Here is a 26,983-nt window from a genome sequence, read left to right as displayed (position 1 = left end):
TAGATATCTGCTTTTCAAAATTTTTGGATTTTAAAAGTAGAATATTTAATAATCCTTTTGCTAAACAGATTGATGCTGAAAATGTTTCCATTTGTTATTAGTTATTGTTAATGTTTGTAGAGATTATATGAAATTTTAATGAGATTTAATGAAATTCTTTTTTTTTAATATTAGAAATATTTATACACAACGAATTATTTTTTGGTCTGTTATAAAATATTTGCAAGTGTTGCGATGATGTATGTATTATATGCGTGAGAATTTAGATAGATAAAATTGTCATTTCAATAACAATTGGGTAGACTTTGGCTTAGTTCCTATTTTATTAACATTTTAATTTCTTACATACATGTTTTATGCTTGTCTAGTTACGAAGGCAGCACCTACCCCATTTACGAAAAATGCAAGTTGGTTCTTTTGAAAATTGAAATGAACCATTTGGTCAGACATTTTAGCTTAGCTGATGATCAGTTTGGCTGAAAAGTATAAGAGGTTGTGATGAACAGGGAACTGGAATTTTGAGGTCTTCAACAACTACTCCTGGGGGTTTTACCTGTCAATTATAATATACGTATTTTAGAGGAAGAAGAGTGAGATTAGCTTGGAGAACAAGGAAGCCATTTGTGTATATATATATATATATATATTTTATATAAATTACAATAGAAACATGTTATATAAACCCAGAAACCAGAGAGCTGATTTAGCTAACTTGAAGCCAGAGCATAACAGTTAGCATGGATTCTTCAGCAGTTAGACATATTTCAGAATCCTTTGTAAAACCTCACTGGAAAACAGAAGAGTCGAAACCGCCATTTTATCTGACTCCATGGGACCTCGCAATGCTCTCCGTTCAATATATCCAGAAAGGTCTTCTCTTTGCCAAGCCACCAAAACCAGTAATTCATCTTCAACAAGATGACTTCATCAACTATTTCTTGGACAAGTTGAAGGACTCTCTCTCCCTCGCTCTCGTCCACTTCTACCCTCTCGCCGGCCGCCTTGTAACTCGAAAACAAGACGACCCACCTTATTTCGTCTTCGTTGACTGCAACAACAGCCCTGGTGCGAAATTGATCCATGCAGCTCTGGACATGACTATGGAAGAGATCCTCTCGCCGGTCTATGTCCCTTTGGTAGTTCAGTCTTTTTTTGACCATGATAGAGCTGTTAATCATGACGGCCATACTCGGCCTTTGCTGTCAATTCAAGTGACAGAGCTGGTTGATGGTGTGTTTATCGGAGCTTCCATGAATCATGCCATTGGTGATGGGACATCTTTCTGGCATTTCTTCAATACATGGTCTGAAATCTTTCAAGGAAAGAGCTCGCCGTCATCCATCTCTCGCCCACCGGTTCTGGATCGTTGGTTCCCAGATGGCTATGGTCCCATTATCAACCTCCCATTTACCCACCAGGATCAGTTCATCAAACGTTATGAATCGCCGAAACTCATGGAAAGAATCTTCCACTTCTCGGCGGAAACCATCGCTGGACTCAAAAGTAAAGCAAATGCCGAATATAACACCACTAAGATTTCTTCCTTCCAGTCCTTGTCTGCACTTGTCTGGAGATCCATAACAAGGGCTCGTCATCTTCCTCCGGACCAAACCACCTGTTGCCGGCTCGCTATAAATAACAGGCCCAGATTGGACCCACCACTGTCGCCTGACTACTTCGGAAACTCGATTCAAACAGCGCAAGGAGTGAGCAAAGCTGGTGAGCTACTCGAGCAGAATCTCGGTTGGGCGGCATGGAAGCTTCATGAAGCCGTGGCTAACCACAACGACAGAGCCGTTCGTGGGTTTGTTGAGGAATGGTTGAAGAACCCATTTGTTTACCACATGGATCTCTTCGATCCATTTAGCGTGATGATGGGAAGCTCTCCTAGGTTCAACAAGTATGGGAACGAATTTGGCATGGGCAAAGCTGTGGCGCTTCTAAGTGGCTATTCACACAAGTTTGACGGAAAAGTGTCGTGTTATCCAGGACATGAAGGAGGAGGGAGCATCGATTTAGAGGTGTGTCTTTTGCCGGAATTCATGGGTGCCCTAGAATCCGATGAGGAGTTCATGTCTGCTACCTCTTGATTCCATCTATTGCAGACCATTGACATCGTTTCTAAGCTATCTGTTTTAGTAATTATAACCATCCATGAAAAATATATAAATAAGAGACATAAAGAAGCTTTTCTGCTCCTCTTTGATCTAATTGCTATATGCCATCTGGTGTTATCGCTGTTGAATCTGACCCATCTTGGAAACAATAAAAATTTATAATTGACGCACGTAGATTCAACCAGAGATGAAAATAACACAGGTTTTCATTTGTATCTTCAGGGCAGATATGAAGTTCATACGCAATGCCTACCAACAGTTTGTAGAATTTTGTCACCTCCAACTCTTACCTTTTTCGTTGAAAACATTTTTCTATTTTTTATACAAGAAAATATCCTTACATTTTCAATTTTCAGATAAGAAACCTTGTTTAAAAAACACGAGAGTACAATCAGCTTATACTCTCTCATTTTCTATGAACACGTGTCTATTGTCGGTATCTGCAACCTGCCTGCAAGTATCACACCTAACCTTGCCTTCCGCAGTAAGCAAGATGTCTTTTTCATTGTCGTGGAATTGCTAATATGCGAACAATATTGTCTACGCTCACAAAAACTACCCGCTTATCTTAAGAATTCGTCCACTTTATACTGACGCCATTGAATCTAACGGCTGAGAGTGCTGTTTGTAAGTCTAACCGTGTGAGTATAATACAAAAAAGTTTCCAATTTTGACTGAGTCGCGGAATCGAAATTTCGGTCTGACGACTGGATTGTCTTTGGACCGTCACAGTCAATATCCTTACTTCGTGCAACCAATGAGAACATGCCAGCTCATAAGAAGAAGAGTGCACCAAATTTTTAAACAATTGTTTCCCACCTACCAACTAATCATAAATGAATTAAACGGCAGCTGGATAAGGTAAACCTACTCTTGGATAGGATACTATCATAGTCGCAGTGTCGAGCTAAAAAGAGAAACTTCGGCTGCACGCCTCTTTTGTTCGTCTCTCTTCCCATTTCCCTACAAAATCCTCACCCCCACCCAAAAGCCCCTCTCTCATTTGCTCTCTCTGACAATTGGTGCTCACCCGTTGATGTTGCAATGGAGCACTCTCGTTGCATGAGAGAGTCGACATCGTTTAAGATGCCGCCGGGTTGCCGATTCTACCCTTCCGAGGAGCAACTCCTCTGCTGCTATCTAACCGGCAAGAACCGTAACACTATCGGCGATGAAGACGGCTGTGAGGGTTCAAACGGCTACGATTTGATAAAGGAGCTAAATTTATACGACTACGAGCCGTATGAGTTGCCAGACAGTGCGTGCTTTTCTTATGGTTGCAAAGCGAGGAAGAGGCACTGGTTCTGTTATACGATTAGGGTTTTGAAAGGTAGTAGTGGCACGATAAATAGAAGGACGAAGGGAGGGTACTGGAGGAGGAGGGGAAGGGTTAGGGACGTGATGAGCCCTGGAGAGAAGCTGCCGGTTGGGACGAGAACGAGGTTTGTTTTCTATTTGGGGAATTCGCTGAAGAATTCGGTAAGAACTGATTGGGTCATGTACGAGTATGCCCTGCTTGATCATATTAAGGTATGCTTTTGGTTTAATTTTTTGAAAACTTCAGATTAATCTGTTTTAAATTTCTCAGTTATCCTTTGTCTATGTTGTTTCTTTAATGACTCCCAGTGCTTATTTATAGTAGTCTGGATTTCCATAGACATTGAATCGATATTTTCTGCATTTAACTATAGCTGTTGATATATATTTTTTCTTCTGTTTAGTTCTTAGAAAGAGATTCAAATTAGTTCTTTGATGAATTGCCTCATTGAATTTTTGAAAGGTCTTGGTCGAGTTTTGAAGATAATCTAGGCTGGTTGAACAAATTCAGAGACAATTCAATACGTTGCCGATTTGAAATTTTAATTTTTGTAAGTGTCCCAATTGTTTAACTGACCATGGAGAAGCCTCAATCAATATAGATAGCCTTATACACACACACATGCATATATTAAGGTAAAAAGTTCCAAGATATAACATTTTATGAGGAACCCCTGCAACAGATGTTGCGTGTCAACCTTCTTAAATCTTGCAATCTTAAAATTTTATTTCAGTTTGCATTTTCTGAATAACTAAACTTGCTTGGTATTGCATTTTATCGTATCATGAACTTGGTTAGTTAGGAATTTCTTTTTGTTTTGTTTTACTTTTATGTTCAAACTATCAGCTGATTATTTATCTTGGTAATGAAAGAGATGCTGTGATATTTTCCATGATTGGTTTGTGAAATGAGAGTCTTATTGGTCGTGTTTGTTCTTTATCTTAAGGTCTCTAAAGATGATTTTGGCTGAGTGTGGATTTCTTTCCTATCCTTGATGCTTGAAGGTCTTACACTTAGCATCTGCAGGCTGCTTTTGTCCTATGCCGAATGCTTGTCAAGTCTCGCTCTGGAAATAGCAGATCAGAGAATGTTTTTAGTTCTTGTGCTGAGGAAAGTGTTTCAGCAGTTCGTCATATCGGTGTTCAACATGATGGATTCCTTATAGCTGATGTTGCTGAAGCTGAAGTATATCATGGGACCTCCATTGAACAGAGCAAAGATGTATGTTCCTTGGTTGTTTATGTCCCATTTTTAATTTGTTCTTGTTTTCCTTTTTTAAAAATCACAAATCATTCTGTGTGTTTACATTCTACATTATTCAGATTCTCATAATCTTGTTGATTGCATAACTTAAACAACCCTCCTGATCCGTACAAGGGACCTGCTGTTGCTGCAACCAATTAGAAGCTGTCTTGTAGGAACTATTTGCAATCAGTGTCCTGCTCTGCTTTCATATCTCCCCCCCCCCCCCCCCCCCCAAATTTAAACAACAAAATTAGGAGGGAAAAAGGAACATCCTCTTAATCTGCATGAGAGTTCTTTGTGAGCTTGTTATTATCTTGGCTAGTAAATGCACATTTCTTCAACAAAGTATACATGAAATTCACCCAGTTTGTGCACATATTAGTTCGAATCATGTGTCCTTTTTCTAAACTTGTTATGAATCGTTTAATTTTTGTTTTGCAGGTGAAATTGTCAGAGACTGATGGCGACATATTTGCTACTAGAAGTGCCAATGAACTACTGTGCATTCTAAAAGGGGAGTTCATCGAGCTGGATGATCTTGTGCCTTAAGGGTCCAGATTGAACATGGAAGCACATATGGGTGTTAGTGAATGATATTATTTATGGCTCGAAAGAGCGGTTAGAAAGGACTCAAAATACCGAGCATTGGGGGTAGGGTTCATAGACCCTAAGAGTGATAAAAAGGGTAGAACACCCTCAAACAATGAGGAGGGTTTTAAATAGCCACCAAAACTAAGGAAATACATCAAGATTCAAGTAATTGGAAGAGCTTTAAATAGCCATTAAAGTAAAGAGAGAGAGAGAAGTGGTTTTGTTATTAACTTTACCTTCTAGGAGATGTAAGGCTGGTAAAAGAGACTGTAAGAGTTGAAGTTCAGAGGGATGTCATAGCTAGATGGCTCATCTATTAAGGTTGTTTGTTACCTATTCCCTTTTGTTGATACAAGTTCCATTCTGACTGATATCTTGGTGGAAACATTTGGTGAATTATGCTTTTACTTGGCATGCAGATTGTTGATATTCCTAAAATGGCACTCTGCTGTAAAAGGGTAAAGGGAGATACTATGTCTTGGATGGCTGCAGTCTAAAGCAAAATCTAAGAATCAGCTGCCGGGCCTCTCTTGATCTTTCTGCATATCGACAAGGCTTCTCTCTTTATGGCCCTTCACTGTTTTCGTTTAACAAATATTCTTGTTGCAGGAAAGAGAATACAATTGTGAAGCTTATGCAAACTTAAAATTTTCCCTCCTCTCTCTAATGGATTATTGCTTAGTCTGATCTTGAATCTTAGTAGTGAACCAATTTCAAGATTATATTTATGATAATATGAGTGAGTTCCTTTGGATCATAGATATGTATTGCATTAGTACCTTGTTTGTGCTTGAATGGATGCTGCGGGATTGAGGTGATATATGGTTGCATTTTTTATAACTAGCTCATTTATGTGGGTCGAATATTGTTATCTTTCATATTTTGTATTCTTTTTTTGAAATGTTTGTATTTTAAGATCTTAATTCATTTGAAAAAATAGATGCTCTTTTATCATACTCTTAAATCTGAATTGATTTTAGATGTGGGTGTATGTATGTATATACGTGTACACATTCTGTTCAGCAGTTCGTGTCTTATTACTTTATAATGCTTGCTGCTGCACATTTTGTGGTGGGTGCAGGACATGACATCTAAGGATGCATTGATGAATATGGAATTTGAATTCATTTTTTACCCACCCAACCAACCAAACCCAACAGCCTCTAACCCTGACTTTTGAATTGTGGTTATCCTGTAACTATTTTTTTTATTGAACTAAATCTTTGTTATGACATAATATATATATATATATATGTGCATATATATGTTTCTTAACCTATAATTCATATATATTGGTGCCATACCCAGAACGTTAGCTGACATCCGGTGTGAGATTTTTACAGTTTTACCGGCAGTGATGTCAGCTGTCCCATTTAATTAATTTAATAAATACCACCTGAGTGGTTCTTTCCCTCCACAGGTTTTTTTTTTTTTGTTTTTTTACTTTTTAAGCATCCAGAGGCCATAACACGGCAAGCCACACTCGTCAGACATCTTTCTATTGCATGATAATTTTTTTGTTTTGGTTTTGAGAAAATTAAAAACTGAAATTCTTAATCCGAACAAGAATATGTATAATCTTCACTTCTAGCAGTTACACAAATTCTTTAAATATTTTTTCAAAATTTTCTTTTGGAAAAACTTGCAATTATAATCCACACACCGACATGTAAATCAGTTTATTTTAATCTCGTGTTGGTGCTCGACTTGAGCTCTTGCCAGAAGGTGAAGATAAATTCATCGAAAGAAGGTAGAGATGAGGCAATCTTGTTCCTTTCACGCTCTCCCTCACCCCACTAATATTTAACTCTCAATTTTGTTTTAAATATTTAATTACTTATACACAAATAGCAAGCAGCATACTAAATTAAAAAATAAAATAAAATAGACCCGTATAAAATCTGAAATTTACAATCATAATTCCTGTAAAATCTTTATCGCAGTTCTCTTTGATCTTATTTTAAATTCTAAGCTAATTGATTGAGCGGAAAAAGTTGATTGGTATTATTGTTATTAGGTTTAAATCACATAATTGCTATCAACTCGCCTGGTGTGAACTGACTAATGTTTCTTCTTCAAAAAAGTCAAACTTGTTTCACTAAAAAATGGTGGTCGCTTGATACCCATCTGGTACAACGCCACACTACACCGCATCATAGCCTTCGGCATCTTCCTTGACCCCTTTTTTTTTAATTTATAATTTTAATCGATTATTATCCTATTTTTTTGGACTATGTGTTGTGTGAAATTAAATTTTATTTTATTTTTTAAGAAATCGATTCCCATATTTATAATTTTTTTTTATAAAAAAAGTGTTTTTATATAAAAATTATAGAATTTATGGGTATCATCACATATTTATTTATTATTTAAGAAAATAGCAGACAATTTGTTGTTAAAAAAAAAATTGCTCGTTACAAATATTCGTCTTTTTATTAAATAATGATTTTATTTGTTTGAAAAAGAAATTGGGTATATATATATTATGCAAGTAGAGTGAATTCATTCGTCATTCATTTTCATGACCTAAAAAGGAATGAATATTAAAATTCAACCCATAATCTTTAAAGTAAATCAAAAAAGTGGAAGAAGAATAAGAAGAAGCCCACGATTGAGATGTGAATCCAACATTAGAAGGAAGGAAAGTTAGGGAGGGCACCCAGAACCTCTTCATATATACACCCCCCTTGTATTTATTTTATTTACTTATTTTTTCCTTTAATCGGTGATTATTTTGCTAATTAGTGCTCCCAATTTCCTTTAATTGTTATTTCCCCCCCCTCCCATCCGCGTCCGTTAAAATCTTTTGGCTCAAAAAGAAAAGAAAATCTATGTAGTCCGTCCATCCATCCACCTGGGTCCCAACCAAATGATTGTACTGCCACGTGTATTTCTTTAAAAAAATTATTTATTATATAAGTTTTTACTAATTAATCAATTAGAATTTAATTTTGGTCACAACTCAAGCACAGCTCAATGCTACGAAAGTGGGGTTGAAGTAAAAGAGGTGAGTGATGATGCATGTGATTGCAAAAGATTGGGGCAGGTGCTTGGCGTGAAGGTGAGTGGGTGGGTCTCCCTACGGTGCGCATTGGGAGACGAGTCTATTACTGCTTCATCCTTTTTTTTTTTTTTTTTCTTTTTAATTTTAAATAAATAATTTTACAAATTTTTTTAAAATTAGAAATTTGATTCAATAATTTATTGTTATGACTTAAAATATTTATTTTTTTTACCATATATTATCAATAATTTTTAAATTATTATTTACAAAGTAAATGTAAATGTAAATAAATTAACAATTATAATGATTTTTAATTGGAATTGGTTGGTTTTTATTTAAAATTCATTATATTTATTATGTTTGGTCTGGGTTAGTCGATTCAATTTGATTTTTTAATAAATATGGTTATTCTCAATTTCTATGTACATGTTTTTTGAATTATGCATCTAATTCGTAAGCTAAATTAGTCTAATCCCATGGAATAATTTTATACAATTTTATGATAATTACAATGTGTGAAATAATTTCCTTTTCCGGTATAAAATATTCAAAAGTAATTTCTCCTCGTCCAAATAAATAAATAAATAAATAAACGACCCGACCCGAATGGACACGTGTAGGAACAATGTCGGGTAAGCGGTCCGATAGGATTCCTGTTTCGCCCAGTTGTTGCTGTTTTTGTAATTATTCAATTCTTTCTTACGAAACTGCTCTTTATGCCTCCCGCTGGTTATTTCGTAAATTACCCGTTACTGTTCCCCCCTTTTAATCTCTCTTTCTTCCTGCATTACCTTTCACATTCTCGTTTATCCTTCAGGCTAGGCCTCTCGCTTCCTCCCGTTTGCTACTGGCTTCTCTTCGGTCTCCTTTCTTTCTCTCTCTCTTTCTTTCTTTTTTTTTTTCGTCAGACAAAGAGCTTCCCAGGGGAATTATAGGTTCTCTCTCTCGTTTTTTTGAGCCCCTCTTCGTAGATTTTCTCCCCTGGTTTAGATCCATCGGTCTTTGCATTTTTTCATCTGTTAGGTGAGATTTTCTTTTATTTTTCCTCCGATTTCTCTGTTATTTTAGCTCGATCGGTCGATTGTGAGATTGAATTTTGTAAATATTGTGTCCGATTTGTGTTTGTTATGTAGATAATAGATATACACGTTTGTATTCTCTCGTGGGTTTTTATTTTGGAGTTTAAAGCAATTAGTTTGTTGAAAGGTGTTGTTTTTCCGGTCAGACCTTGATGGGTTTTTTCTTTTTTTAATCGTCTTAAGATTATCAGAGACTGCATGTGCTTTGGGCGTTATCTGTTGGCTTCTTCTTCTCTCTTTTATCTGCACTGCACGTTTAGTTTACAGAATTTTGTTGCAGAATGACGATATATCAGGGTTGAAAAGTTGTCTACTTGTCAATCCCCTTCTTACTCAGATTTTTTTATGAGTTCTATTTAGTTTATTTTCTTTTTTTCGTTGAGAAAATAAAAGAGATTTCCTCAATTTTGTTTTTCTTTTTGTGCTTATGTTTGAAAGTTTTCATCTTTTTTAATATTTGTACTGACTTCAATTCTTATACTTTGTGCTGTCTGATATGTGGTTTTTCTTATATGTTTTCAATGGCAATCAAAATGTGTGGTTTTGCGATATTATTCTTTTTTGGGAGTGGTAACTATGATTCTTGGCTTTTGTTATGTAAAATCATGCTTCACGGTGTATAAAGACCAGGATGTTTATCTGAAGTTAGATTGCTTGTTTGACATTTAGATAATTTTTTTCTGATAAGAGCCTACTTAACCTGACCCGCTGGCAGATCAAATTGAGTTTAATACTACTTACTAGTGGGAATGTAGTGTTAGGTGAGTCATTATCTTTGTTTATTGCAGTCCATACACTAACAGGTGGTTCATGTTGTGTAAGTTTTTCGTGGTGTTGTTATTGCCCTGCACATACTTTGAAGGCCTGATTTTAGCATATTGTAATGTTACAACTTTTTTTAATAATTCTTCAGAGTCAGTTATCATATGTGGTAGTAACCTCTGTTGATATGGTCTGAATAAATAGTTGAACTTTTCTTAAAATTGCTTTTTCTTTGCAGATAGTTTACGGAAGTGATGAGTTTCTTGAGAACTAAGGAACTTTTTCAGCTTATTAAGCATGCATCCACATTGGAACTGTCTTATGTGTTACAGGTCTTTTTCCCCAAAGGAAACTTCAGTTGAAGGACTAATCTTTGTTGATGTTGGCATTGATAATAAAACGATAACTTCTTATAGACCTGGAGAACAAGTAGTTTATTTGTGGTGTCTCAGTTTGATTACTCAATATTTGGGTCAAAATGACAAGCTTTAAATACCCAGCTTATTTAAACAATAATATAGCTTGCATTTGAGAACACCATAACACTGCATTTATAAACTATGTACTATGGGGTCTTAGCCAAGACCAGTGATATCATGTGAAGAACTAGTTTCAGCTTACATTGAATAGGTGTGAAAAAGATCAATTCCTCTGGAAAGACAATGAAAGATTATTTCCTGAGTAGGAATTTTAGTTCCAATTACATAAAAAACTTCTCTCTTTTGTTTTTGATGTTATGTTGTTGGTAGATGCTTTGACAATATAAATTGGAGAGAACAGGATAATGATCATTTGCTAACTATGTCATGACCATCTTCTCAGAATAGAACTATGTCCATGGCCAAAAATATCTTGTAAATGTGATTCAAATACAATGATTATCATCAGGCAGTAAAATCTTAATCTTCCAATTCTCTTTATCATTCATATTCATGGCATCTGGGGATATGGATTGGGATTATGGCCATTGACACCATATTTGTATGATGCAGGTCAATCAGGGGGACATTATCTTGGAGCTTGGTAACGGCGTGACTTGCTCTTAGCATCCAAACTTCATTCAGAATCTGTACTTGTTATTCTTGACGAAGTTTATTTTAGCCCTAATGCAAGGGCACAGGGGTACCATTGGTTCTTTACCAGAGGCCTTAAACTTTGACCATGGATCTGCATCAAACAGTGCAGGAATAGATCCGCAGATTTGCTGGAGTGGTATTCATAATACTGGAGAAAACCGGTTGCCGAATTATATGCTTTCACCAAATGATGCAAACATTACTTTTGTGAATCCTATTTATCATGAACAACAGGATTTGAACAGATGGAGCCATGGCGAATCGAGCTCTAGTGGTACAAAGAATGAGGTTTGTCATGATGAGCAAAAATCAGAGCATGGATGGTCATCTTCTGCCGGTGCTTGTGCTGGAGCTGTTCCAAGATCAGAAGGAAGAAGAAACGACAGTGTTGGAGTGAACCCCTTATTTGCAGAGTGTTCAAATTCCAATATAGTGGTGCAGAATCTCAACTTGAACACAGGTTTTATGGGTAATGATGGTGATGGTAATCAAAATATGGAACATACTAATTTCCACAAATCTAGTCGATCAGAAAACGAGCAAGTTTCACCGGCTAGGGGTTCTGAATATCTGGTGGAACACAATGGTGGTAGACCAGGTTGTGCCCTTGAGGGTCGTCGTACATCCTGCAAAAGAAAGGCCCTTGAAGGAAGTGTTGGTCAGTCTTCTTCAAGTGGGAATTGTAATGATTTTCAACGTGCAGAAAGTAGTGTGTCAACTGCTCTCTCTCCCTGCTATAATGCAGGAAGTGGTTTAAGTATATCTTCCTCATCAGAACAGGTGAACCCAAGACTTGTACTTGGTTCAAGGGGAATGGCTTCTGGAAGCATTCCTGATTCAACAGTTACAGGAGCTGTTGAAGGCTCCCATAGAAATTTCCGTCTGAGGATTAATCATTCAAACCAACAAGAATCCATAAACCCGACTTTGTTTCAGTCAGGGATTGTTAGGCATTCTAGTACTTCGACTTCACAGCAGTCCTCAAGCCTTCTGCCAGTTGATCATTCTCTGGATTTGAGGTCAGCACCAGCTGTTGATAATTTGAATTGTCAAAGCCAGAACACTGCCATCCATGTTCCAGCACTAACTAGAAATGTGCACCCATTTAGGTGGAGTGGAGGCCCAACCTCAAGAGCTGGAAGTTCGACAAGTTCTATGTCTGTGGATAGAGATGCTATGCCCCGTGAAGAAACCAGGTCAAGAAACTTAGCTAGAAACATGGCAGATAATCATTTATTCATGCCTGTGCCTGACTTCAGAAATTCCATCCGAAATCCGACAAATAGAGGCTTAACTGGTTTAAATATAGGCATTCCTGGAAATATTGCATCTACATCAAGGGTTGCTTCATCTTCAGGAGTCCAACCTTCTTCTAACCCGGCATGGGTTCTTCCTCCTCCCAATCCTCCTCCGCATTTTCCAAGAAGATTCTCGGAGCTGGTTAGGAGGTCTTTGCTTTCTACTGTTGGAGCTGATTCTGGGGGCACAAGCAGTGATCGTTCTCCCCTTCTTTCAGTTCCTCCTCCTTCCCCCGAAGAGATGGTTCTTCCCTCAGGATCTGGTAGCCAGGGGCATCATCACTCATATCCCCGATCGGCGCCATGGTTGGAGAGGCAAGGCGATAGTATACTTGGAATTCCCCATTCTTTGCGTGCGTTGGCTGCTGGCAGTGAAGGAAGGAGCAGGCTTGTTGTATCTGAGGTTAGTTCTTCTGCTCTTTGGTTCATTGGTTAAATGTTATTGTATATCTATAGTAGTTATTCTCTGGCATTTTAAGTGAATGTTTTATTGAATGGTAATCTAACTGGTATTGTCATCAAACTTTTCATTGTTTGTTATGAATGTTGTCTGACTCAGTAACTCTGTTGCTGGTTCTGCCCATAAACTTGTTCATTTCTGGGCCAAGTTTTAGGTAGTCTATGATGTCTATGCAACCTTTTCTTCCACACATCTGACATAATGTCAATATAACTCTAGGCTTTTGGATGTAATAGAAACTTTTTTAATAACAAACAAGTTCCCTTGATAGAAGTTTTATTTTGTTTGCTTGCTTTATTGTTTGCAATATATAGTGGTCTTGTGAAACAAGCACTGACTGGAGCTTATACTGCTTTTTTTTATCTGGTGCAGATTCGCAATGTCTTGGATCTCATGCGGAGGGGTGAGAGCTTGCGTTTTGAGGTTAGCCTTTCAATTTGTTGGATAAATTACTAAATGCATTAGTTGAACCCTATAGATGAATATGTCATACGGCTTTTAACTGACAAGATGAAATATGCTTTCTAATTGACTAACTTGTTACGTTCATTTTATTACCCATACTACACATGTCAAAGCACGGTTTTCAGTATGATATATTTGAGCACAGTACTTGCCGGTGTTAAAAGGGAAGAGTGGTAAGAGGGAGGCTGAGAGTAGAAGTTTTTTATTTCTTTATTGAGATCCCAAGAGGATAGAAGTTTAGCATGATATTTAATTGTTAAAGTCCTGGAAAATGGGGTTCTAAGTCTTGCTTTCTGGAGATCTATTCTACTTCATGGTTGCTTTTGGTTCAATGCCCGTTAGATTTCCAGTCAGTCCTCTTTTCTAATTTTTATATTGATCTCGACATGAATAATATCTTACCTTTTTTGTGTTTAAGTTATCATCTTTCAACCTTGAGTTTCTTGATGATGATGAGAACTCAGTTTCTTTCAAGGTTGGGGTTCATCTCCAGCATGAAGAAACTCGAGGTGTGGTGGTAATTCAAACATAATAAATTTATATTCTAATCATGTATAGTAAGACTGACTGAACTGCTTGTCCAACAACAGAATGAAATGCTTCTCTTCTCTGCCTCACCTTGGGAAGTCAAGTGGAAAATAGCCTTTATCTTCTATTTGATGGATGCTATCTTTCTGTCCTGTTTAGAAAGATGGCCGTAAACTAAGTAACTTTTCTTCTTCACAGCTTAACCAAACTAAATTAGTCTAATGGGATGTAGGGGTGATCGATATAGGAATCTGTGAAGCGAGCCCATTTAAGGATGAAGTCATCCGAGGGGAATTATATTCACCTCTCTTTCACTTCATTACTTGTGAGTATGAAATGGTCGTAGGATTAAAACTAAGAATTTACTAGGAACAGACTGGGAATGGCTCTAAATAGGCAGCCAACTTTTCGGGTTTGGTTGGGCATATGATTTGAAGTATGGATTTTCACAAGAATGGGAATCTATTGTTTGTCCGCTTATGTAAAAACTTTTGCTTGCACGGCAGGATGTCATGATCCTTGACCAGTCAATGTTTTTTGGAGTAGCTGATATTCATGACCGGCATAGAGATATGCGACTTGATGTGGATAACATGTCGTACGAGGTAAAAAAACAGCCAAACAGAGCTTCTTTTTAATGTTATGATTTTTGTAACAAAGATTGTTCTGATAGTTACCTTTATTTTCTTATTATAGGAGTTACTAGCACTCGAAGAGCGAATTGGAAATGTTAGCACAGGATTGAGTGAAGAAATTATAAAAAACAACCTTAAGCAGAAGAAATGCTCCATTGCTCAAGGAGCACAGCAGGAGGGAGAACCTTGCTGTATCTGTCAGGTAATGAATTTTTTCTGATTGCATTTTTCATCAGACTTCAACGCTTGAATTATTTGCTGAACTGTTGTTTTGGACTAAACAGGAGGAATATAACGACGGAGAAGATCTTGGAACACTGGAATGCGGGCATGATTTTCATAGTGATTGCATTAAACAGTGGCTGATGCGGAAAAACTCATGTCCCATTTGCAAGACGACGGGCTTGACTACAAAGTGAGGGAGGGCGATTAGTAAAGACTGTCCCTACAACTTTTGTCGCATATTATATAGTTCATTGGAACCAATCCTCAGGTGGGTGTTGCCATGGTTGATCTTCAGTGTGAAGGTAGTCCATGGCATAATTCACTGGAGGGCTATAGACAATTTTCTCTTTTTTTGTTTTCTCTTAATTTTATGGAGGGGGGAGGAAATGGTGGGGAGGATACTGCAAATTCCTGGAGAAGTTGAAGAATAGCAAAACTAGTTTCTAACTTTTTCATTCATTAGTGAAAAATTTAGGTGTTATGATGCCGTCTATCAAAAAGTATTCAGCCTATTGGCAACATAGAATTTGTTCAAGTTAAAAATTGCATTGAGAAATTGATGAATTCCCCATTTGAATTAGCTTTGGAACCTTTTTAATATTATTCCAATTACTTTATTGTTTATTTTCTGATGCGCGCCATCATTATAATTTTATTTCTATTTAGAGGAGTATGATAATTTTATTGACTCTATATGATAATGCAGGGGAATTATATTGATAGTGGGGGGCGATTTTGTGTTGTAAATTTTTTTTTTTTTTAAAATATTTTTTTTAGTAAAAAATAAAAAATTATTAAATAGTTGTTGTAAATATAGCATTATTTATTTATTTTATTTGATTGTTTTATTTATTATAATTATTTATTTATTTATTTTTTTTGTTGGGTTCGCGTCTCAGTCCCATTTCCATTTGACTGAGAAAAGAGTTAGCAAAGCACAGAGGGTGTTGCTAACACGCTACCAAAAAACTGACATCGGGAATTGCATTTTTTATTTATCTTTTTTTTAATTAATGCTGAGTTTTCAGACCAAGCTGACGTTTGGTTTAGATAAGAAACTCACCCCTCAAATTTCTTTCTTTTTTGACTTTTTCACCCCTTAAATTTCAAGAATCAAAGTGCCCAAAATCAAATTGAAAATAACTCCTTCTCCCCTGACATTTATTCTACATTTTCATTCACATCCCTAAAAGTATTTGGACTGAAATTTCACTCTTCCTCCTTTGAGGGTTTAATTGAAAAATAAATAGATTCGGAGGGGCGCTCGTGCAAGAAAATATAAAATATATGAGGTGGGTTTGGTCTAACGGAAAAGAGAAGGAAAACCATAATTAAGGCGGGAGATTAATCAACTCCGGATTAAATAGACGTCTTCATAAAAACCTTAAACCCCTTCATTAAAAACAGCGAAAGCCAACAAACACAGCACAGAAAAAGAGACCCGAAGAAAAGAACAGAGCCATCCCAAGAAGAAAAAGCAGAAAACTTTCAAACACAGACGGTTTCTTTTTTGCATAAATTTGAGATGCAAACAAAACCCACCTGCTGATCCTTCTTCAAACGCCTTCCCTCTCCCTTTCTCTCCTTCCTTTCTTTCATTTCCCTGCTCTTTCATGGCGGATCTGTACGGAGCAGCTCCGTCTTCTACCGCTCCTCCAGAGCCCGAGGAAATCTCCACATTCATCACCCAATTCCTCAACACCTCCTCTTCTTCTTCTTCCGCCCACTGCATGCCCTTCAAACCCAAATACGTCCACTCTTTCTCTTCTCCGCCACCGCCGGCAGCCAATCCCGGTCCCCTCTTAATGGAAGATCGCCGCTGGTTCGCTGGATCGATGGGTCTCCCCGAGTCGGAGTGCCGAGTTAGGGAGGGCAACTCTGGAGCTGTTGTTGACACGTCTTCCTCCGGTATCAATTTCTCCGATCCTCAAGGGTACCTCGGAACCAATGTGAAGGAGAGAACGGAGAATACTTTCTCGTCTGTCGCTCACTTGAGCTGTGACACCGAGGTAAGCAACGTGATTCTTGTTTTTTATTTTTTTCCTTTTTAATCGGCTGGTTGCCGAGAAAATTTTTAACTTTGATCTAATTGACTAGAATGCAAGAAATCATCTTTAACAGAAATGAAAAAGACAAAAAATGGTTTGTTGGAGTGTTTTCTCTTTTCTCTTTTCTTCAGAATTGATATAATGAAAGCCATATTCTGTTTAATTAAGTGGAATTTGAGTTAAGAATGAACTATTGTTCAACTTAGAAGGGGCCGGATGTGTCGGAGTTGCCGGCAAATCGAGTTCCGGCTAGAACTTCATCTAAGAGGAGCAGAGCTGCAGAGGTTCATAACTTGTCAGAAAAGGTTTGTTCTTGGTTTCCAGAGTCTCAAATTTAAAGTTTGCAATCTGGTTCTGTTGTAGATTAGGTAGTCTTGATTGAGCATTGTCTTGCTGATTGGTAATCTCAGAGGAGGAGGAGTAGGATTAATGAGAAAATGAAGGCTTTACAGAACCTAATCCCAAATTCTAACAAGGTATCATAATCTGGTTTCTTTTTTTCAAAAAACAAATTGGCCTTCGGCGTTCGATTCTTCAAATGATTGATTTTATTACATCTTTTGTTGCGATAGACGGATAAGGCTTCAATGCTGGATGAGGCAATTGAGTATTTGAAACAACTCCAGCTTCAAGTGCAGGTGTGTGAAATAATTCTAGTTATTTCTTATTTGATTCCTTACATATCCTGGCTTTTATTGTTGTATTCAAATTTTTCAAGTCATCTCTTAGGTAATTAATTTTGATCAACACCGGAAGGTGAAATTAGGTTTCGTTCAGGTCTGTAATTGATGCCGGCATTCATGATAATTGGAAACTTCATTAAAATAAAACTTATTGCCCTTCTATCACAAGAAAATATTTCGAATTTTGTAACGCTTGTATTGAATACATTGTTTTCTGATATCCGAGCACATTTTTCTACGACGAAGTACTCTAACGCACCTCATAGGCGTGATGCCTCCAACAACTTCCACACACAAATCAAGGAAAAAACGCTCATAGCCTTAACATCAAAACGGTAATTTACTTTCACCATTATATTTACACTATTAGCTCAAGGGAGTTACCATGCTTTGGAGGCATATCCAGTGTAATCTACCTTATTTCAGCTATACGATTGTAAGTACTGGCTGGTTATCAAGATTCATAAACAATGGTTTTTGGGTTGAAAAGGTTTGGTATATCTGGAAAATGGCATGGTTCTTGAATTGGATGGTGGTAAAGTTTTTTGGGTAACCTACTGATGATTTCCTATACTAGTTTAATTTTGGCCTTCCCCTGTGAAAATTGCTCAGTATCCTTTTTTTCCGTGTCTGTGCTTGTGGCACCGGCTATATGTCTTTACTCGCATCCCGATATTGGCATTTTTACGGTTACAAGTTTTGTACTCATTAAAGAGGAAAACAAAAAGGCCCGTCGTTTAGCAGGGCTCCAGGGTCACACCTTTAAAATGAGCGGTTACCTGTGACTGTTTTTGCCCGGCTAGCTCACAGGTTTTGGTAGCCACCTTGGTTTAAAATGAGCGGTTAAGTGTGACTGTTTTGCCCAGCTAGCCCACAGGTTTTTAGGTAGCCACGTCGGTTTGTTGTTTTCTAGAAGGCTGTAATCTGATTTCAATGCACTGGCGATGTTTTCTAAGAAACAAATTACTGAGTTTTTAAGTGGAGAAACAGTCAAGTAAACCCAGAGAGACTGCCTGATAATATTATCCTTATTTTTCTTCCGAAGTTACTCATACTCTTGTTATTGCTCCATAAAGTCTGCTTCTTTCGATTGTGATTTGATCATACAGATGTTATCGATGAGAAATGGGCTGAGTTTGTATCCAGTGTGCTTACCCGGAGTTCTACAGCCTATGCAACTGCCTCCTACAGGAATGGGTTACCACGATGATGGTGGACTGTTGAATTCTGCTCCAGGAGCAGGCACAATATCAGCCAATGAAGAAAGCTCTGTGCAGACTGCGTATATTCTCCCCAGCCAATGTGCTAGCTCAAGCCAGTCCATCGCAATACCTTCAGTGACAAACATCAATGCTTTGGAAACTTCATTTGGATTTGAACCGTCAATTCAGGCGAACTATGGACCATTTAACCTCACCCCAACTTCTGAGGTGACTTCACTACAAGATTAATGATGATTAATCAGAAATTCCCATGATTAACTTTGTCCTTTTTTTTTTTCTTCCTTTATTTGAAATTTCAAGGAAATCTGCAAAGAGGGCAAACTAGAACTGCCATTAGACGCAAATCGTGCTGGGAACAGCTCATCCGGTGTGTCTTAGCAAAACCGGGAACCCCACAAGACAGGATGTGTAGAATTGAGACCACCATGTCTAACACCATAGACAGTGCAAATGATAATTGAAGCTGCTGATAGTTGTCATTTTGTGTTGTAAGTGAAACAAGTAGACAATTTGGATTTCAAGTTTCAAGCTGTTGATATCCCTTGACTTACAGGAAAAAAGAAAAAAAAAAAAATATTCCCAAGGTTTTTGGTGTTTTATCCCAGCAAACTCCTCCATTACTTCCCCTTCTTTTTCCTTATATTATTCTTATATAATTCTATCCATAAATTTGTTAATAAGTTTATTCATTTTGGATTTGGATGTTGGAAAATTTATTGCTTGTGTCTGATGCATGAACATAACCTTGTCGGTTAGGCTCCATTTGCTATTATTTGACTCCTTTCATTGAAGATATTATATACATTTATTGTGAAACATTGCATCTATCTGTACATGCCAAATTTTGAAGGCTGTGTACAATCAGGTTAACTAAGACTTAAAAAGTCAAGAAGTTATAGGTCTGAGTTGAGCTATGTTCTTGTGTGTTTGTGTTTCTGTAGGAATTATTTATGTTATGTTATGTTATGAATGATATAATATTTGAATCTATTTAAAACAATTACAGAGGAATCTGGAAAGCTAATAATTGGGTCTCAGCTTTTCCAAATTTTCAGCCTGCAAAATCATTTGAGAGGCCACACATTTCATGTATATTGAATAATCAAATACTGTCTTGACAACAGGAAAGAAGCTCTGCTTTTCCAGAAATTTGATCATATGGTGATTGGTTGACAGAAAGTAACTTTCCTGTCAATACTTTTTCCCCCCCCCCTGTTTTTCTTCCTATATGCTGTGTCTTGTTCCACAGAATTTTAAGTGAACTACTATACTTCAAAGGTTGATTGAATGATTCAAGATCTTCTTCTCTTCTTGGGTTTGGATTCAAGGTGTGAGTTACAACGACTAGGAGGATTTACCATAAGCAAATCTAATTTAGAAAATTTTAACCCATACCTTGATTCAAGAAACTGGAATGAAATTTCAAGATTTTTTCAAAATTGGTTTAATTAGGTGGAGAAGAGAGTTTGGCGTGATGGGTTTTATAATATTTTATGAAATGTCGTTTTAGCATAGAGGCAGAGGAGTTAGTTTCAATTTGACGATGGTGTGTGACAGGAGAAAAGACCCAAAAAAAAAAAAAAAAAAATGAAAAAAAGTTTCAGCCTTTTAGACAGTAATATGAAAGCGTCACTCCTCAGAGAATCTTCATCAAAGTTTGATGAGTTATACACTCAAACTGCAGTCATAATAAAGTTCTTGAAACTGAAACTTTTCAGTTTTATATCACATGAGCGAGGAGAGAGAGATAGAGAAGTAGTAGTGTCTGATCTGGTATGCTGCCAGCCAATAATTGTTTCAAGTCTGAGATTCTGTGTTTAATTGGATTGTAAATTAAATTTTTTTTCAACATTTTCAAAGTCAATCTAATGTAAAGGATTGATTTGAATAGTAATATTACATTATTATTATTATTTAAAAAAACTCAAAAAAGATGGGCTGGTGCAACAAATTTTGTAAAACTCCAAACCAATTTAAATACTTGAACTCAAAGTAGGTTCATTAAAGCCCGATTAATTTCCGGATCAATTAGGTTTTATATGAAACTTAATTCAATGCAAATATGGTATGATTAAAAGGAGGGATGAATTGCTTGCTAATTTTTTAAATCCCATTCTCTTAGTTATTGCTTCAAAAGATTAGAAAATTGATTAATATTTCAGGATAAAAGTATTAATTTTTTTTTAATAAATAAATAAAATAAAACAATTTATTACAGAAATTCTATTAATAGTGAAAATAAATGCTCTTAAATTTTTCTTAAAAAAATTGTAAAAATTAAAATTATATAAAAATATGACGAAATTTACTTATATTATACAAAAAAATAAGATTGTAGATTAGAATCATAAAAAAATGATTAGTTTAAGTTTAACCATTTCATTTTATATACATAAAATTAGGATATTTAATGCCTTCTTTCTATTTTCCAAAATCAACTTCTTCTTCTTTTTTTCCCAAATATAATAATCTTTACATTCAAAAGCCGTCAAAGCAAATTATGAAATACCACTAAAAATTTTCTCCTAAAACTTGACGGAAATTTTTTTTTTTTTTTTATATAGTTATATTTTTTCAATACAAATTTATAATTTTTTATGTAAAATTAATTATTTTTATATAATTATAAAATATAATTCATCTATTTTAAAGGGAGATAACTTTATTGATGAACTTAATAAAATATGACACCATTATACTTAATTATTAGTGATGATATAATTTATACTGAAAGTTATAATTTTATATTTAAATAATTTTTCTAATAAAATTACAACTATACTAAAATATTAAAAAAAATTAAAATTAATTTATTAAATAGAACTTAATTAAATATATATTATATATTTATATATCTAGGTCATGCCGATGAGTAATAAAGTTCAAGGGCAAGATATGTAAATAAAGAGTAAAGTAGGGGTGATAAAGTAAGAAAAGCGTGAAGGACCCGCCCAAAGAAATCTGTAGTGGGACGCGTTTTAGTATCCGTTTTTGTTTGTAGGCGAAATAACGGCATTTCTCATGATTGTATTTCGTCCTCTTTCTCATCATCTTCTTCCTCGCCATTGCCACCTTCTCCTCTTCTAATAACGCTTCTTCTGTTATCGCTTTATAATGTCTGCCCTTACTACCACCCCTTACGGTTCCTCTGTTTCGGATGATAATTTCCTTGGTGGTGTGGGAGATAAGTTGGCCGGTCAAGAGGCGAATTCAACCTCTAACAGTGTTTCAGTCATGGAGAAAGAGGGAGTAGAAGAGGCGCCGATGGATCGGAAGAGAACCGGAAAGGGAAGTATGGCGAGTGGAAAAAGCAGAGTTAATGGTGCTGCTGCTGAAAATAGTACTGGCGAACGTGGCTGCGAATCTGAGCATGAGGTACATATTTGGACGGAGAGAGAAAGGAGGAAGAAAATGAAGAATATGTTCTCTAGTATTCAAGCTTTACTGCCTGACCTGCCACCTAAGGTATACTCTAATTAGTTTGCAGAATATATTTATGTTAAGCAAATTTTAATTCCTTCAGTATTAGCTGACAGTGTCTGTGTTTAGGGTTTTCTTTTTCCCTTTCCATCTAAATTCTCTAGCTACTAGAATTAACTGGAAATGATCTCCTATATGGCGAAAGTTTTTTTAATTCAATTTAATCTTTTGATCTGTCCATTTTGTGCTTGGACTTCTTTTTTCCCTTTTGAATTTTCATTTAGGATTGCTCATTTACAGTTGATTTTTTAGATCTTCTTTCATATACATATCTATTGATAAAGATAAAAGAAAGGTACTAGTGAAAAACCTCCTTGTAATAAGATGGAGTATACCCTACTGTATAAACAAGCCAGCTATATATATATATAGCTGGCTTGTTTATATAGTACACACACATATATATATATATACACACATATGACCATCATTTCAAACTTTATCAGCTCAAATTCTTGGAACCCTATGCAAGTGGCGTCGATATAAACCAAGGTATAAAATCGTGGTCATATGTATAGTTGGTTTTTCTCCTTCTATATGTATTTTGTTCTTTAGTTAATTAATAGAATATCTTTGTTCTTCTGTGAATATATATTACCCGTGTATAGATGCGTATGTGTATATAATCTAACTTGATTTTAGAAATGTCTCCTTTAACTACGCAATTGATTAGCTAATTGTTTAAATTAAAGGAATCAAATCTTAATTTTCAAGACGAACAAGAATATAACTAATTCTTGCTTGTCCTTAATCCGGATCTTGGTGATCGACTTTCACCATTAATAGTCTTCAAGATTGAATTTAGAGCGGTAGTTGTTACTTTAATTACTATGTCATGGGTGCTAGCTAACTCAGTAAAATTAATGTAATTGTTATGCAATAATATAGAATCAAATTTGGGTTACATCCCTAATGAACAAGATTATAATTGTTGAAAAGATGATGACCCAATTAATCTTAATTTAGCCTTGGTGTGTGTATGATATATATTTATGACCAGCATATGTATTGGCTTACTAAACTAAACTATATTTCAAATGTCTCACCGAAGTATATTATGATTTCCAATCTCCTTTGAAACTTCAAAAAATTGTACAGGCCGACAAATCCACCATTGTTGATGAAGCGGTTAGCTACATCAAAAGACTTCAACACTCTCTCCAAACTCTCCAAAAACGGAAGCAAGAAAAACTTACAGGCAGTATAGCAACATTAATGACTGATCATTTTGAAACTTCCATGGTCACTCCTGAGGTGCAAAAAGCTATGCCTGAACATTATTCAAAGGAAGCACTTTTGGCTGACCATCAGGCACAATCATCAGATAACAACTTGATTGGCATTTCAGACATGGCTAATCGATTTCCTCAGTGTCTTCCTGCAACTAATTGCTTTCAGTTTCGGACATGGTTTTCGCCCAATGTTGTCATCAACATGAATGGCAATGACGCACATTTCAGTATCTGTTCTGTGAAGAAGCCAGGGCTATTGTCTACTCTCTCATACATACTTCAGAAGCATAATTTGGAAGTGGTGTCTGCTCAAGTTTCCTCCACTCAATATCATTGCATGTACATGATTCATGCCCATGTAAGTACTCAGAAACTTGGTCTCCCAACTTAATGTTCTTAATCAATTTCTATAGTATTACATAAATATATAAATAGGTGCTATTAGGGTTCATGTGGTGCCCATCATGGCTCATAATAATTTGCTAACTATTTCTAATGATTTTGAGTTTCTGTTTGTCTAATAAATATGAAATCTGATTTTTACACAAATTTGTGTAATTACAGTTGAAGCATGATATATCTGATATAACATAAATTTAATCTGAATGAATAAAAGACCAAAACGAAAGGTGATGTAACCCATTAAGACGTCAACTACAAGGAACCAATGATGATGTAACCCATGATTGTATTTGATCATATATGTTAATTGTGGAAACCTCTATTCTTATCATTGATACTAGCTAGTAGTAAAACCGAGAGTTTTTGGCTTTATATATTGGTGCCTCTCTCAGCAATAATGCTTTCGGTGATTAATTTATTTTATCAATACCTATATCATTTCATTGTATAAATAATAAAAAATAATAATTTTAATAAATAATTAATAAATTAATCTACTCTTTATTGACTTCAACTTTCGATAATATTATTTTAAATTTTTTGTATTTAATATTATAACAAATTATAGGTGTAGAGCTAAAATCTTGATTCTCCTCATACTTTTATTAAATATAATTTAGCAGACATGGTAATTTATTCACTATTTTTATATTGTTTAAGTTTTTGAAAAAATGGATTCAAGTATATTATTTAAAATTTGTAGTGCAATACTAATGATTAATATAGATTTATATTAATATGGTTTAAATCTTGTATCAGGCGACTTATACAGTTTCTGATGATCAATTTCTAGAAACATTATCTGTGGAGGAAACATTTAAACTAGCAGCAGGAGAGATGAACTTGTGGTTAATGACATAATTATGCAAAGAAAATATGGAATCAGAAGATTGGTTCATTTTAATATAATTCCAACTAGAGATATCTACTCAACTTTATATCTTTCTATCAGAGACGTGGACATGCTTTCTATCAACTTTTGGCATGGGTTGAAGCTTTTATGTGCATCCACATCCATGAGGAATATAATATATGTATATGCATATGTTCATGTTGATGCACTGAATAAGTGCATGATATACATGTATTTTACATGCATCTTCTAGTTTTCATAAAGATATATAAATTTTCAATAAATGATTATTTTACCTTAAAATAAAGTCATGTATATACTTATAATATGAGATTATAGACAGATATATACACTAATTAATTTGTAATTAGAGTCTATTTTTCTAGCGCATCTATTAGATTTCATTAGTATTAAATAAATGTATTAATATATACAACCTTTTTTTTTAAGAGAATAGAACTCTTGTTAGATTAGTGGTCTTATTCTCCTCCTGTAGATTACATATATATATATATATATATATATATATATATATATGGGTATCACTTGATTGGGAGAGCCAGAGACAAGATCATCAGCTGATTTGCCATGTATGGCAAGGGAGAGATATACACGAACATGCATGAACCTCTTCTGCTTCTTTGATCTTCACATACATGATATATATATCTAGCTACTTCATACTAACTGAATCTACAGACTAATAAATGCTAATTAAAACAGATAGACATATATATTACTGCTGAATATATACATATATAACTTGTACAAGAACATGTCACTTTATTGGATTGAATTCGAGTATATCTTAATCTTGAAATATGATAAAGTCGTATTGTGAGAAATTAGTATCATATAACAAATAACGTTTGCATCTAACTGTACTTTATATATTTATAATTAATATATATATATATATAATATTGTTGCGGTTTAAGAATAGGAGCGTTTATAATTATTATTAGGATTTTATAGTTTTTGAAAAATATAAGTTCATTAGAAAAATTATTCGAGAAGCATGTTTGAATGGAAGTTGTAGTACTTCAAAAATTGTGATTTTATATATAGTTTTTGAATTTTAGTATTTAATTGTTTAACATAATTGAATACGCCGTGAAAATTTATATCTATTGATAAGAAACTAAATTTGCTAAAAATACAAAATCTAAGTTTAACAAATCTTCCTTGAAAATTCTGAAATTTCCAAATATAGTTGATAATATTATAGGTTTTGTTCTTAAAATTTCTATGTACTATTGTTTTAATTCAATAAATTCATCCAAAAATTACACAAATAAATGAAAACAAATGCAAAATAAATCAGATTATAATAATCTTTAAAAAAGTTGTTGGTCAAAGAAATTGTCAGATGGGAACGACTGCTGACCACTCAATTTCATTTTTGGGCCGGCAAATGATATACAGACATATTTGGTAGGCCAGAGGCCCAACTTCTTCTTGTCCATCTCATCATCCATGGCCCAGATTCAGATTGTCTAAGCTTGATGTTAAACCTGTTCGCACGTGGCAAATTATGCAGAGAGAAGTGACAAGTATCATTTCTCTATTATATATACACACACACATCTATATGATATAATATCTACGAAAGAAAAATGACATAATAACTATTCAAGAAAACGTAAAATAAGAATAATTCCAAATCAATAAGTTTACCTCGGCCTGCAGTCTGCTATTAGGAGAAGACAAAAGTAATAAATATAAAGGTCCGGAACTTAAAAGAAAAAAATTCATAAATTAAATACGGAAGCAATTAATAGATTTATAATTTACATTTCTTACAAACTAATTTTGAATGTTCAATAGGATTATTGAAATGTCCCATCTAAAAGATAAACAAAAATTAAAGAAATAAAACGAAAAGCGAATAACTAAGCATCCTACGACAACATTCACTAGTACTCCCTATTCTGTATCTTTCTTGAGGGTGGCTATAGTGGAATTAGTTAATTGGGTTTCTCTTATTCTCTGGATCAATTCAAGTTAGACAGCCAAGTGGGTCAAGCATGCAACTCTCTTTAATTCCTAAAGTTTTATCTGTTGTGCGGCCCCTATTACCTTACATTCAGAAACTATCATGTACGCTAACATACCTGTACTTTTTTTGCTGAGCGCGTCAGCTACTACATTGTCCTTACCCAGGTGATACAAGATATTACAATCATAATTCTTGAGGAGCTCTATCCAATGCCTTTGATGCATGTTCAGATCCTTTTGAGTGAATATGTTCTTTAAGAT

At 35.2% G+C, this 26,983-nt stretch overlaps 5 protein-coding genes across 8 annotated transcripts; all 5 read left to right on the top strand.

Annotated features, from left to right (window-relative positions):
• Nucleotides 1-68: 68 nt before the first annotated feature.
• On the top strand, nt 69-2,211 carry LOC110818780 (HXXXD-type acyl-transferase family protein). Its single transcript, XM_022047769.2, has one exon. It carries the CDS (start codon nt 738-740, stop codon nt 2,088-2,090), a length of 1,353 nt encoding a protein of 450 aa, XP_021903461.1. The 5' UTR covers nt 69-737; the 3' UTR covers nt 2,091-2,211.
• A 793-nt stretch (nt 2,212-3,004) lies between these two features.
• LOC110818781 (NAC domain-containing protein 89-like) lies at nt 3,005-6,091 on the top strand. 2 transcript variants are annotated; one of them, XM_088221487.1, is made up of 5 exons: nt 3,480-3,647; nt 3,898-3,985; nt 4,462-4,656; nt 5,122-5,592; nt 5,691-6,091. In XM_088221487.1, the coding sequence occupies exons 1-4, from the start codon at nt 3,625-3,627 to the stop codon at nt 5,227-5,229; spliced, it is 414 nt and encodes a 137-aa protein (XP_088077613.1). In that variant the 5' UTR covers nt 3,480-3,624; the 3' UTR covers nt 5,230-5,592; nt 5,691-6,091. The 2 variants fall into 2 exon arrangements, with proteins under 2 accessions (XP_088077612.1, XP_088077613.1); XM_088221486.1 differs by lacking the exon at nt 3,898-3,985 and having other exon boundaries at nt 3,005-3,647.
• A 2,908-nt stretch (nt 6,092-8,999) lies between these two features.
• LOC110818747 (putative E3 ubiquitin-protein ligase RHG1A) lies at nt 9,000-15,427 on the top strand. Of its 2 annotated transcripts, XM_022047720.2 has the most exons (7): nt 9,000-9,298; nt 10,355-10,448; nt 11,109-12,893; nt 13,323-13,373; nt 14,450-14,548; nt 14,640-14,780; nt 14,863-15,427. In XM_022047720.2, exons 3-7 carry the CDS (start codon nt 11,223-11,225, stop codon nt 14,995-14,997), a joined length of 2,097 nt encoding a protein of 698 aa, XP_021903412.1. In that variant the 5' UTR covers nt 9,000-9,298; nt 10,355-10,448; nt 11,109-11,222; the 3' UTR covers nt 14,998-15,427. The 2 variants fall into 2 exon arrangements, with proteins under 2 accessions (XP_021903412.1, XP_021903410.1); XM_022047718.2 differs by lacking the exon at nt 10,355-10,448.
• A 759-nt stretch (nt 15,428-16,186) lies between these two features.
• Nucleotides 16,187-19,472, top strand: LOC110818717 (transcription factor SPATULA-like). Of its 2 annotated transcripts, none has more exons than XM_022047680.2 (6): nt 16,187-16,812; nt 17,058-17,156; nt 17,262-17,327; nt 17,424-17,489; nt 18,644-18,964; nt 19,058-19,472. In XM_022047680.2, exons 1-6 carry the CDS (start codon nt 16,417-16,419, stop codon nt 19,133-19,135), a joined length of 1,026 nt encoding a protein of 341 aa, XP_021903372.1. In that variant the 5' UTR covers nt 16,187-16,416; the 3' UTR covers nt 19,136-19,472. The 2 variants fall into 2 exon arrangements, with proteins under 2 accessions (XP_021903372.1, XP_021903373.1); XM_022047681.2 differs by having other exon boundaries at nt 16,190-16,812; nt 17,061-17,156.
• Nucleotides 19,473-21,661: 2,189 nt separating this feature from the next.
• Nucleotides 21,662-25,011, top strand: LOC110818718 (transcription factor bHLH95-like). The gene is made up of 3 exons (XM_022047682.2): nt 21,662-22,222; nt 23,336-23,827; nt 24,631-25,011. Exons 1-3 carry the CDS (start codon nt 21,872-21,874, stop codon nt 24,730-24,732), a joined length of 945 nt encoding a protein of 314 aa, XP_021903374.1. The 5' UTR covers nt 21,662-21,871; the 3' UTR covers nt 24,733-25,011.
• The last annotated feature ends 1,972 nt before the right edge of the window (nt 25,012-26,983 follow it).

The sequence above is a fragment of the Carica papaya genome, chromosome 1, assembly GCF_054855325.1.
Source record: "Carica papaya isolate Zhongbai chromosome 1, ASM5485532v1, whole genome shotgun sequence".
Classification (NCBI taxonomy): Eukaryota; Viridiplantae; Streptophyta; class Magnoliopsida; order Brassicales; family Caricaceae; genus Carica; species Carica papaya.
This window is presented reverse-complemented; position numbering and strand designations above follow the sequence as displayed.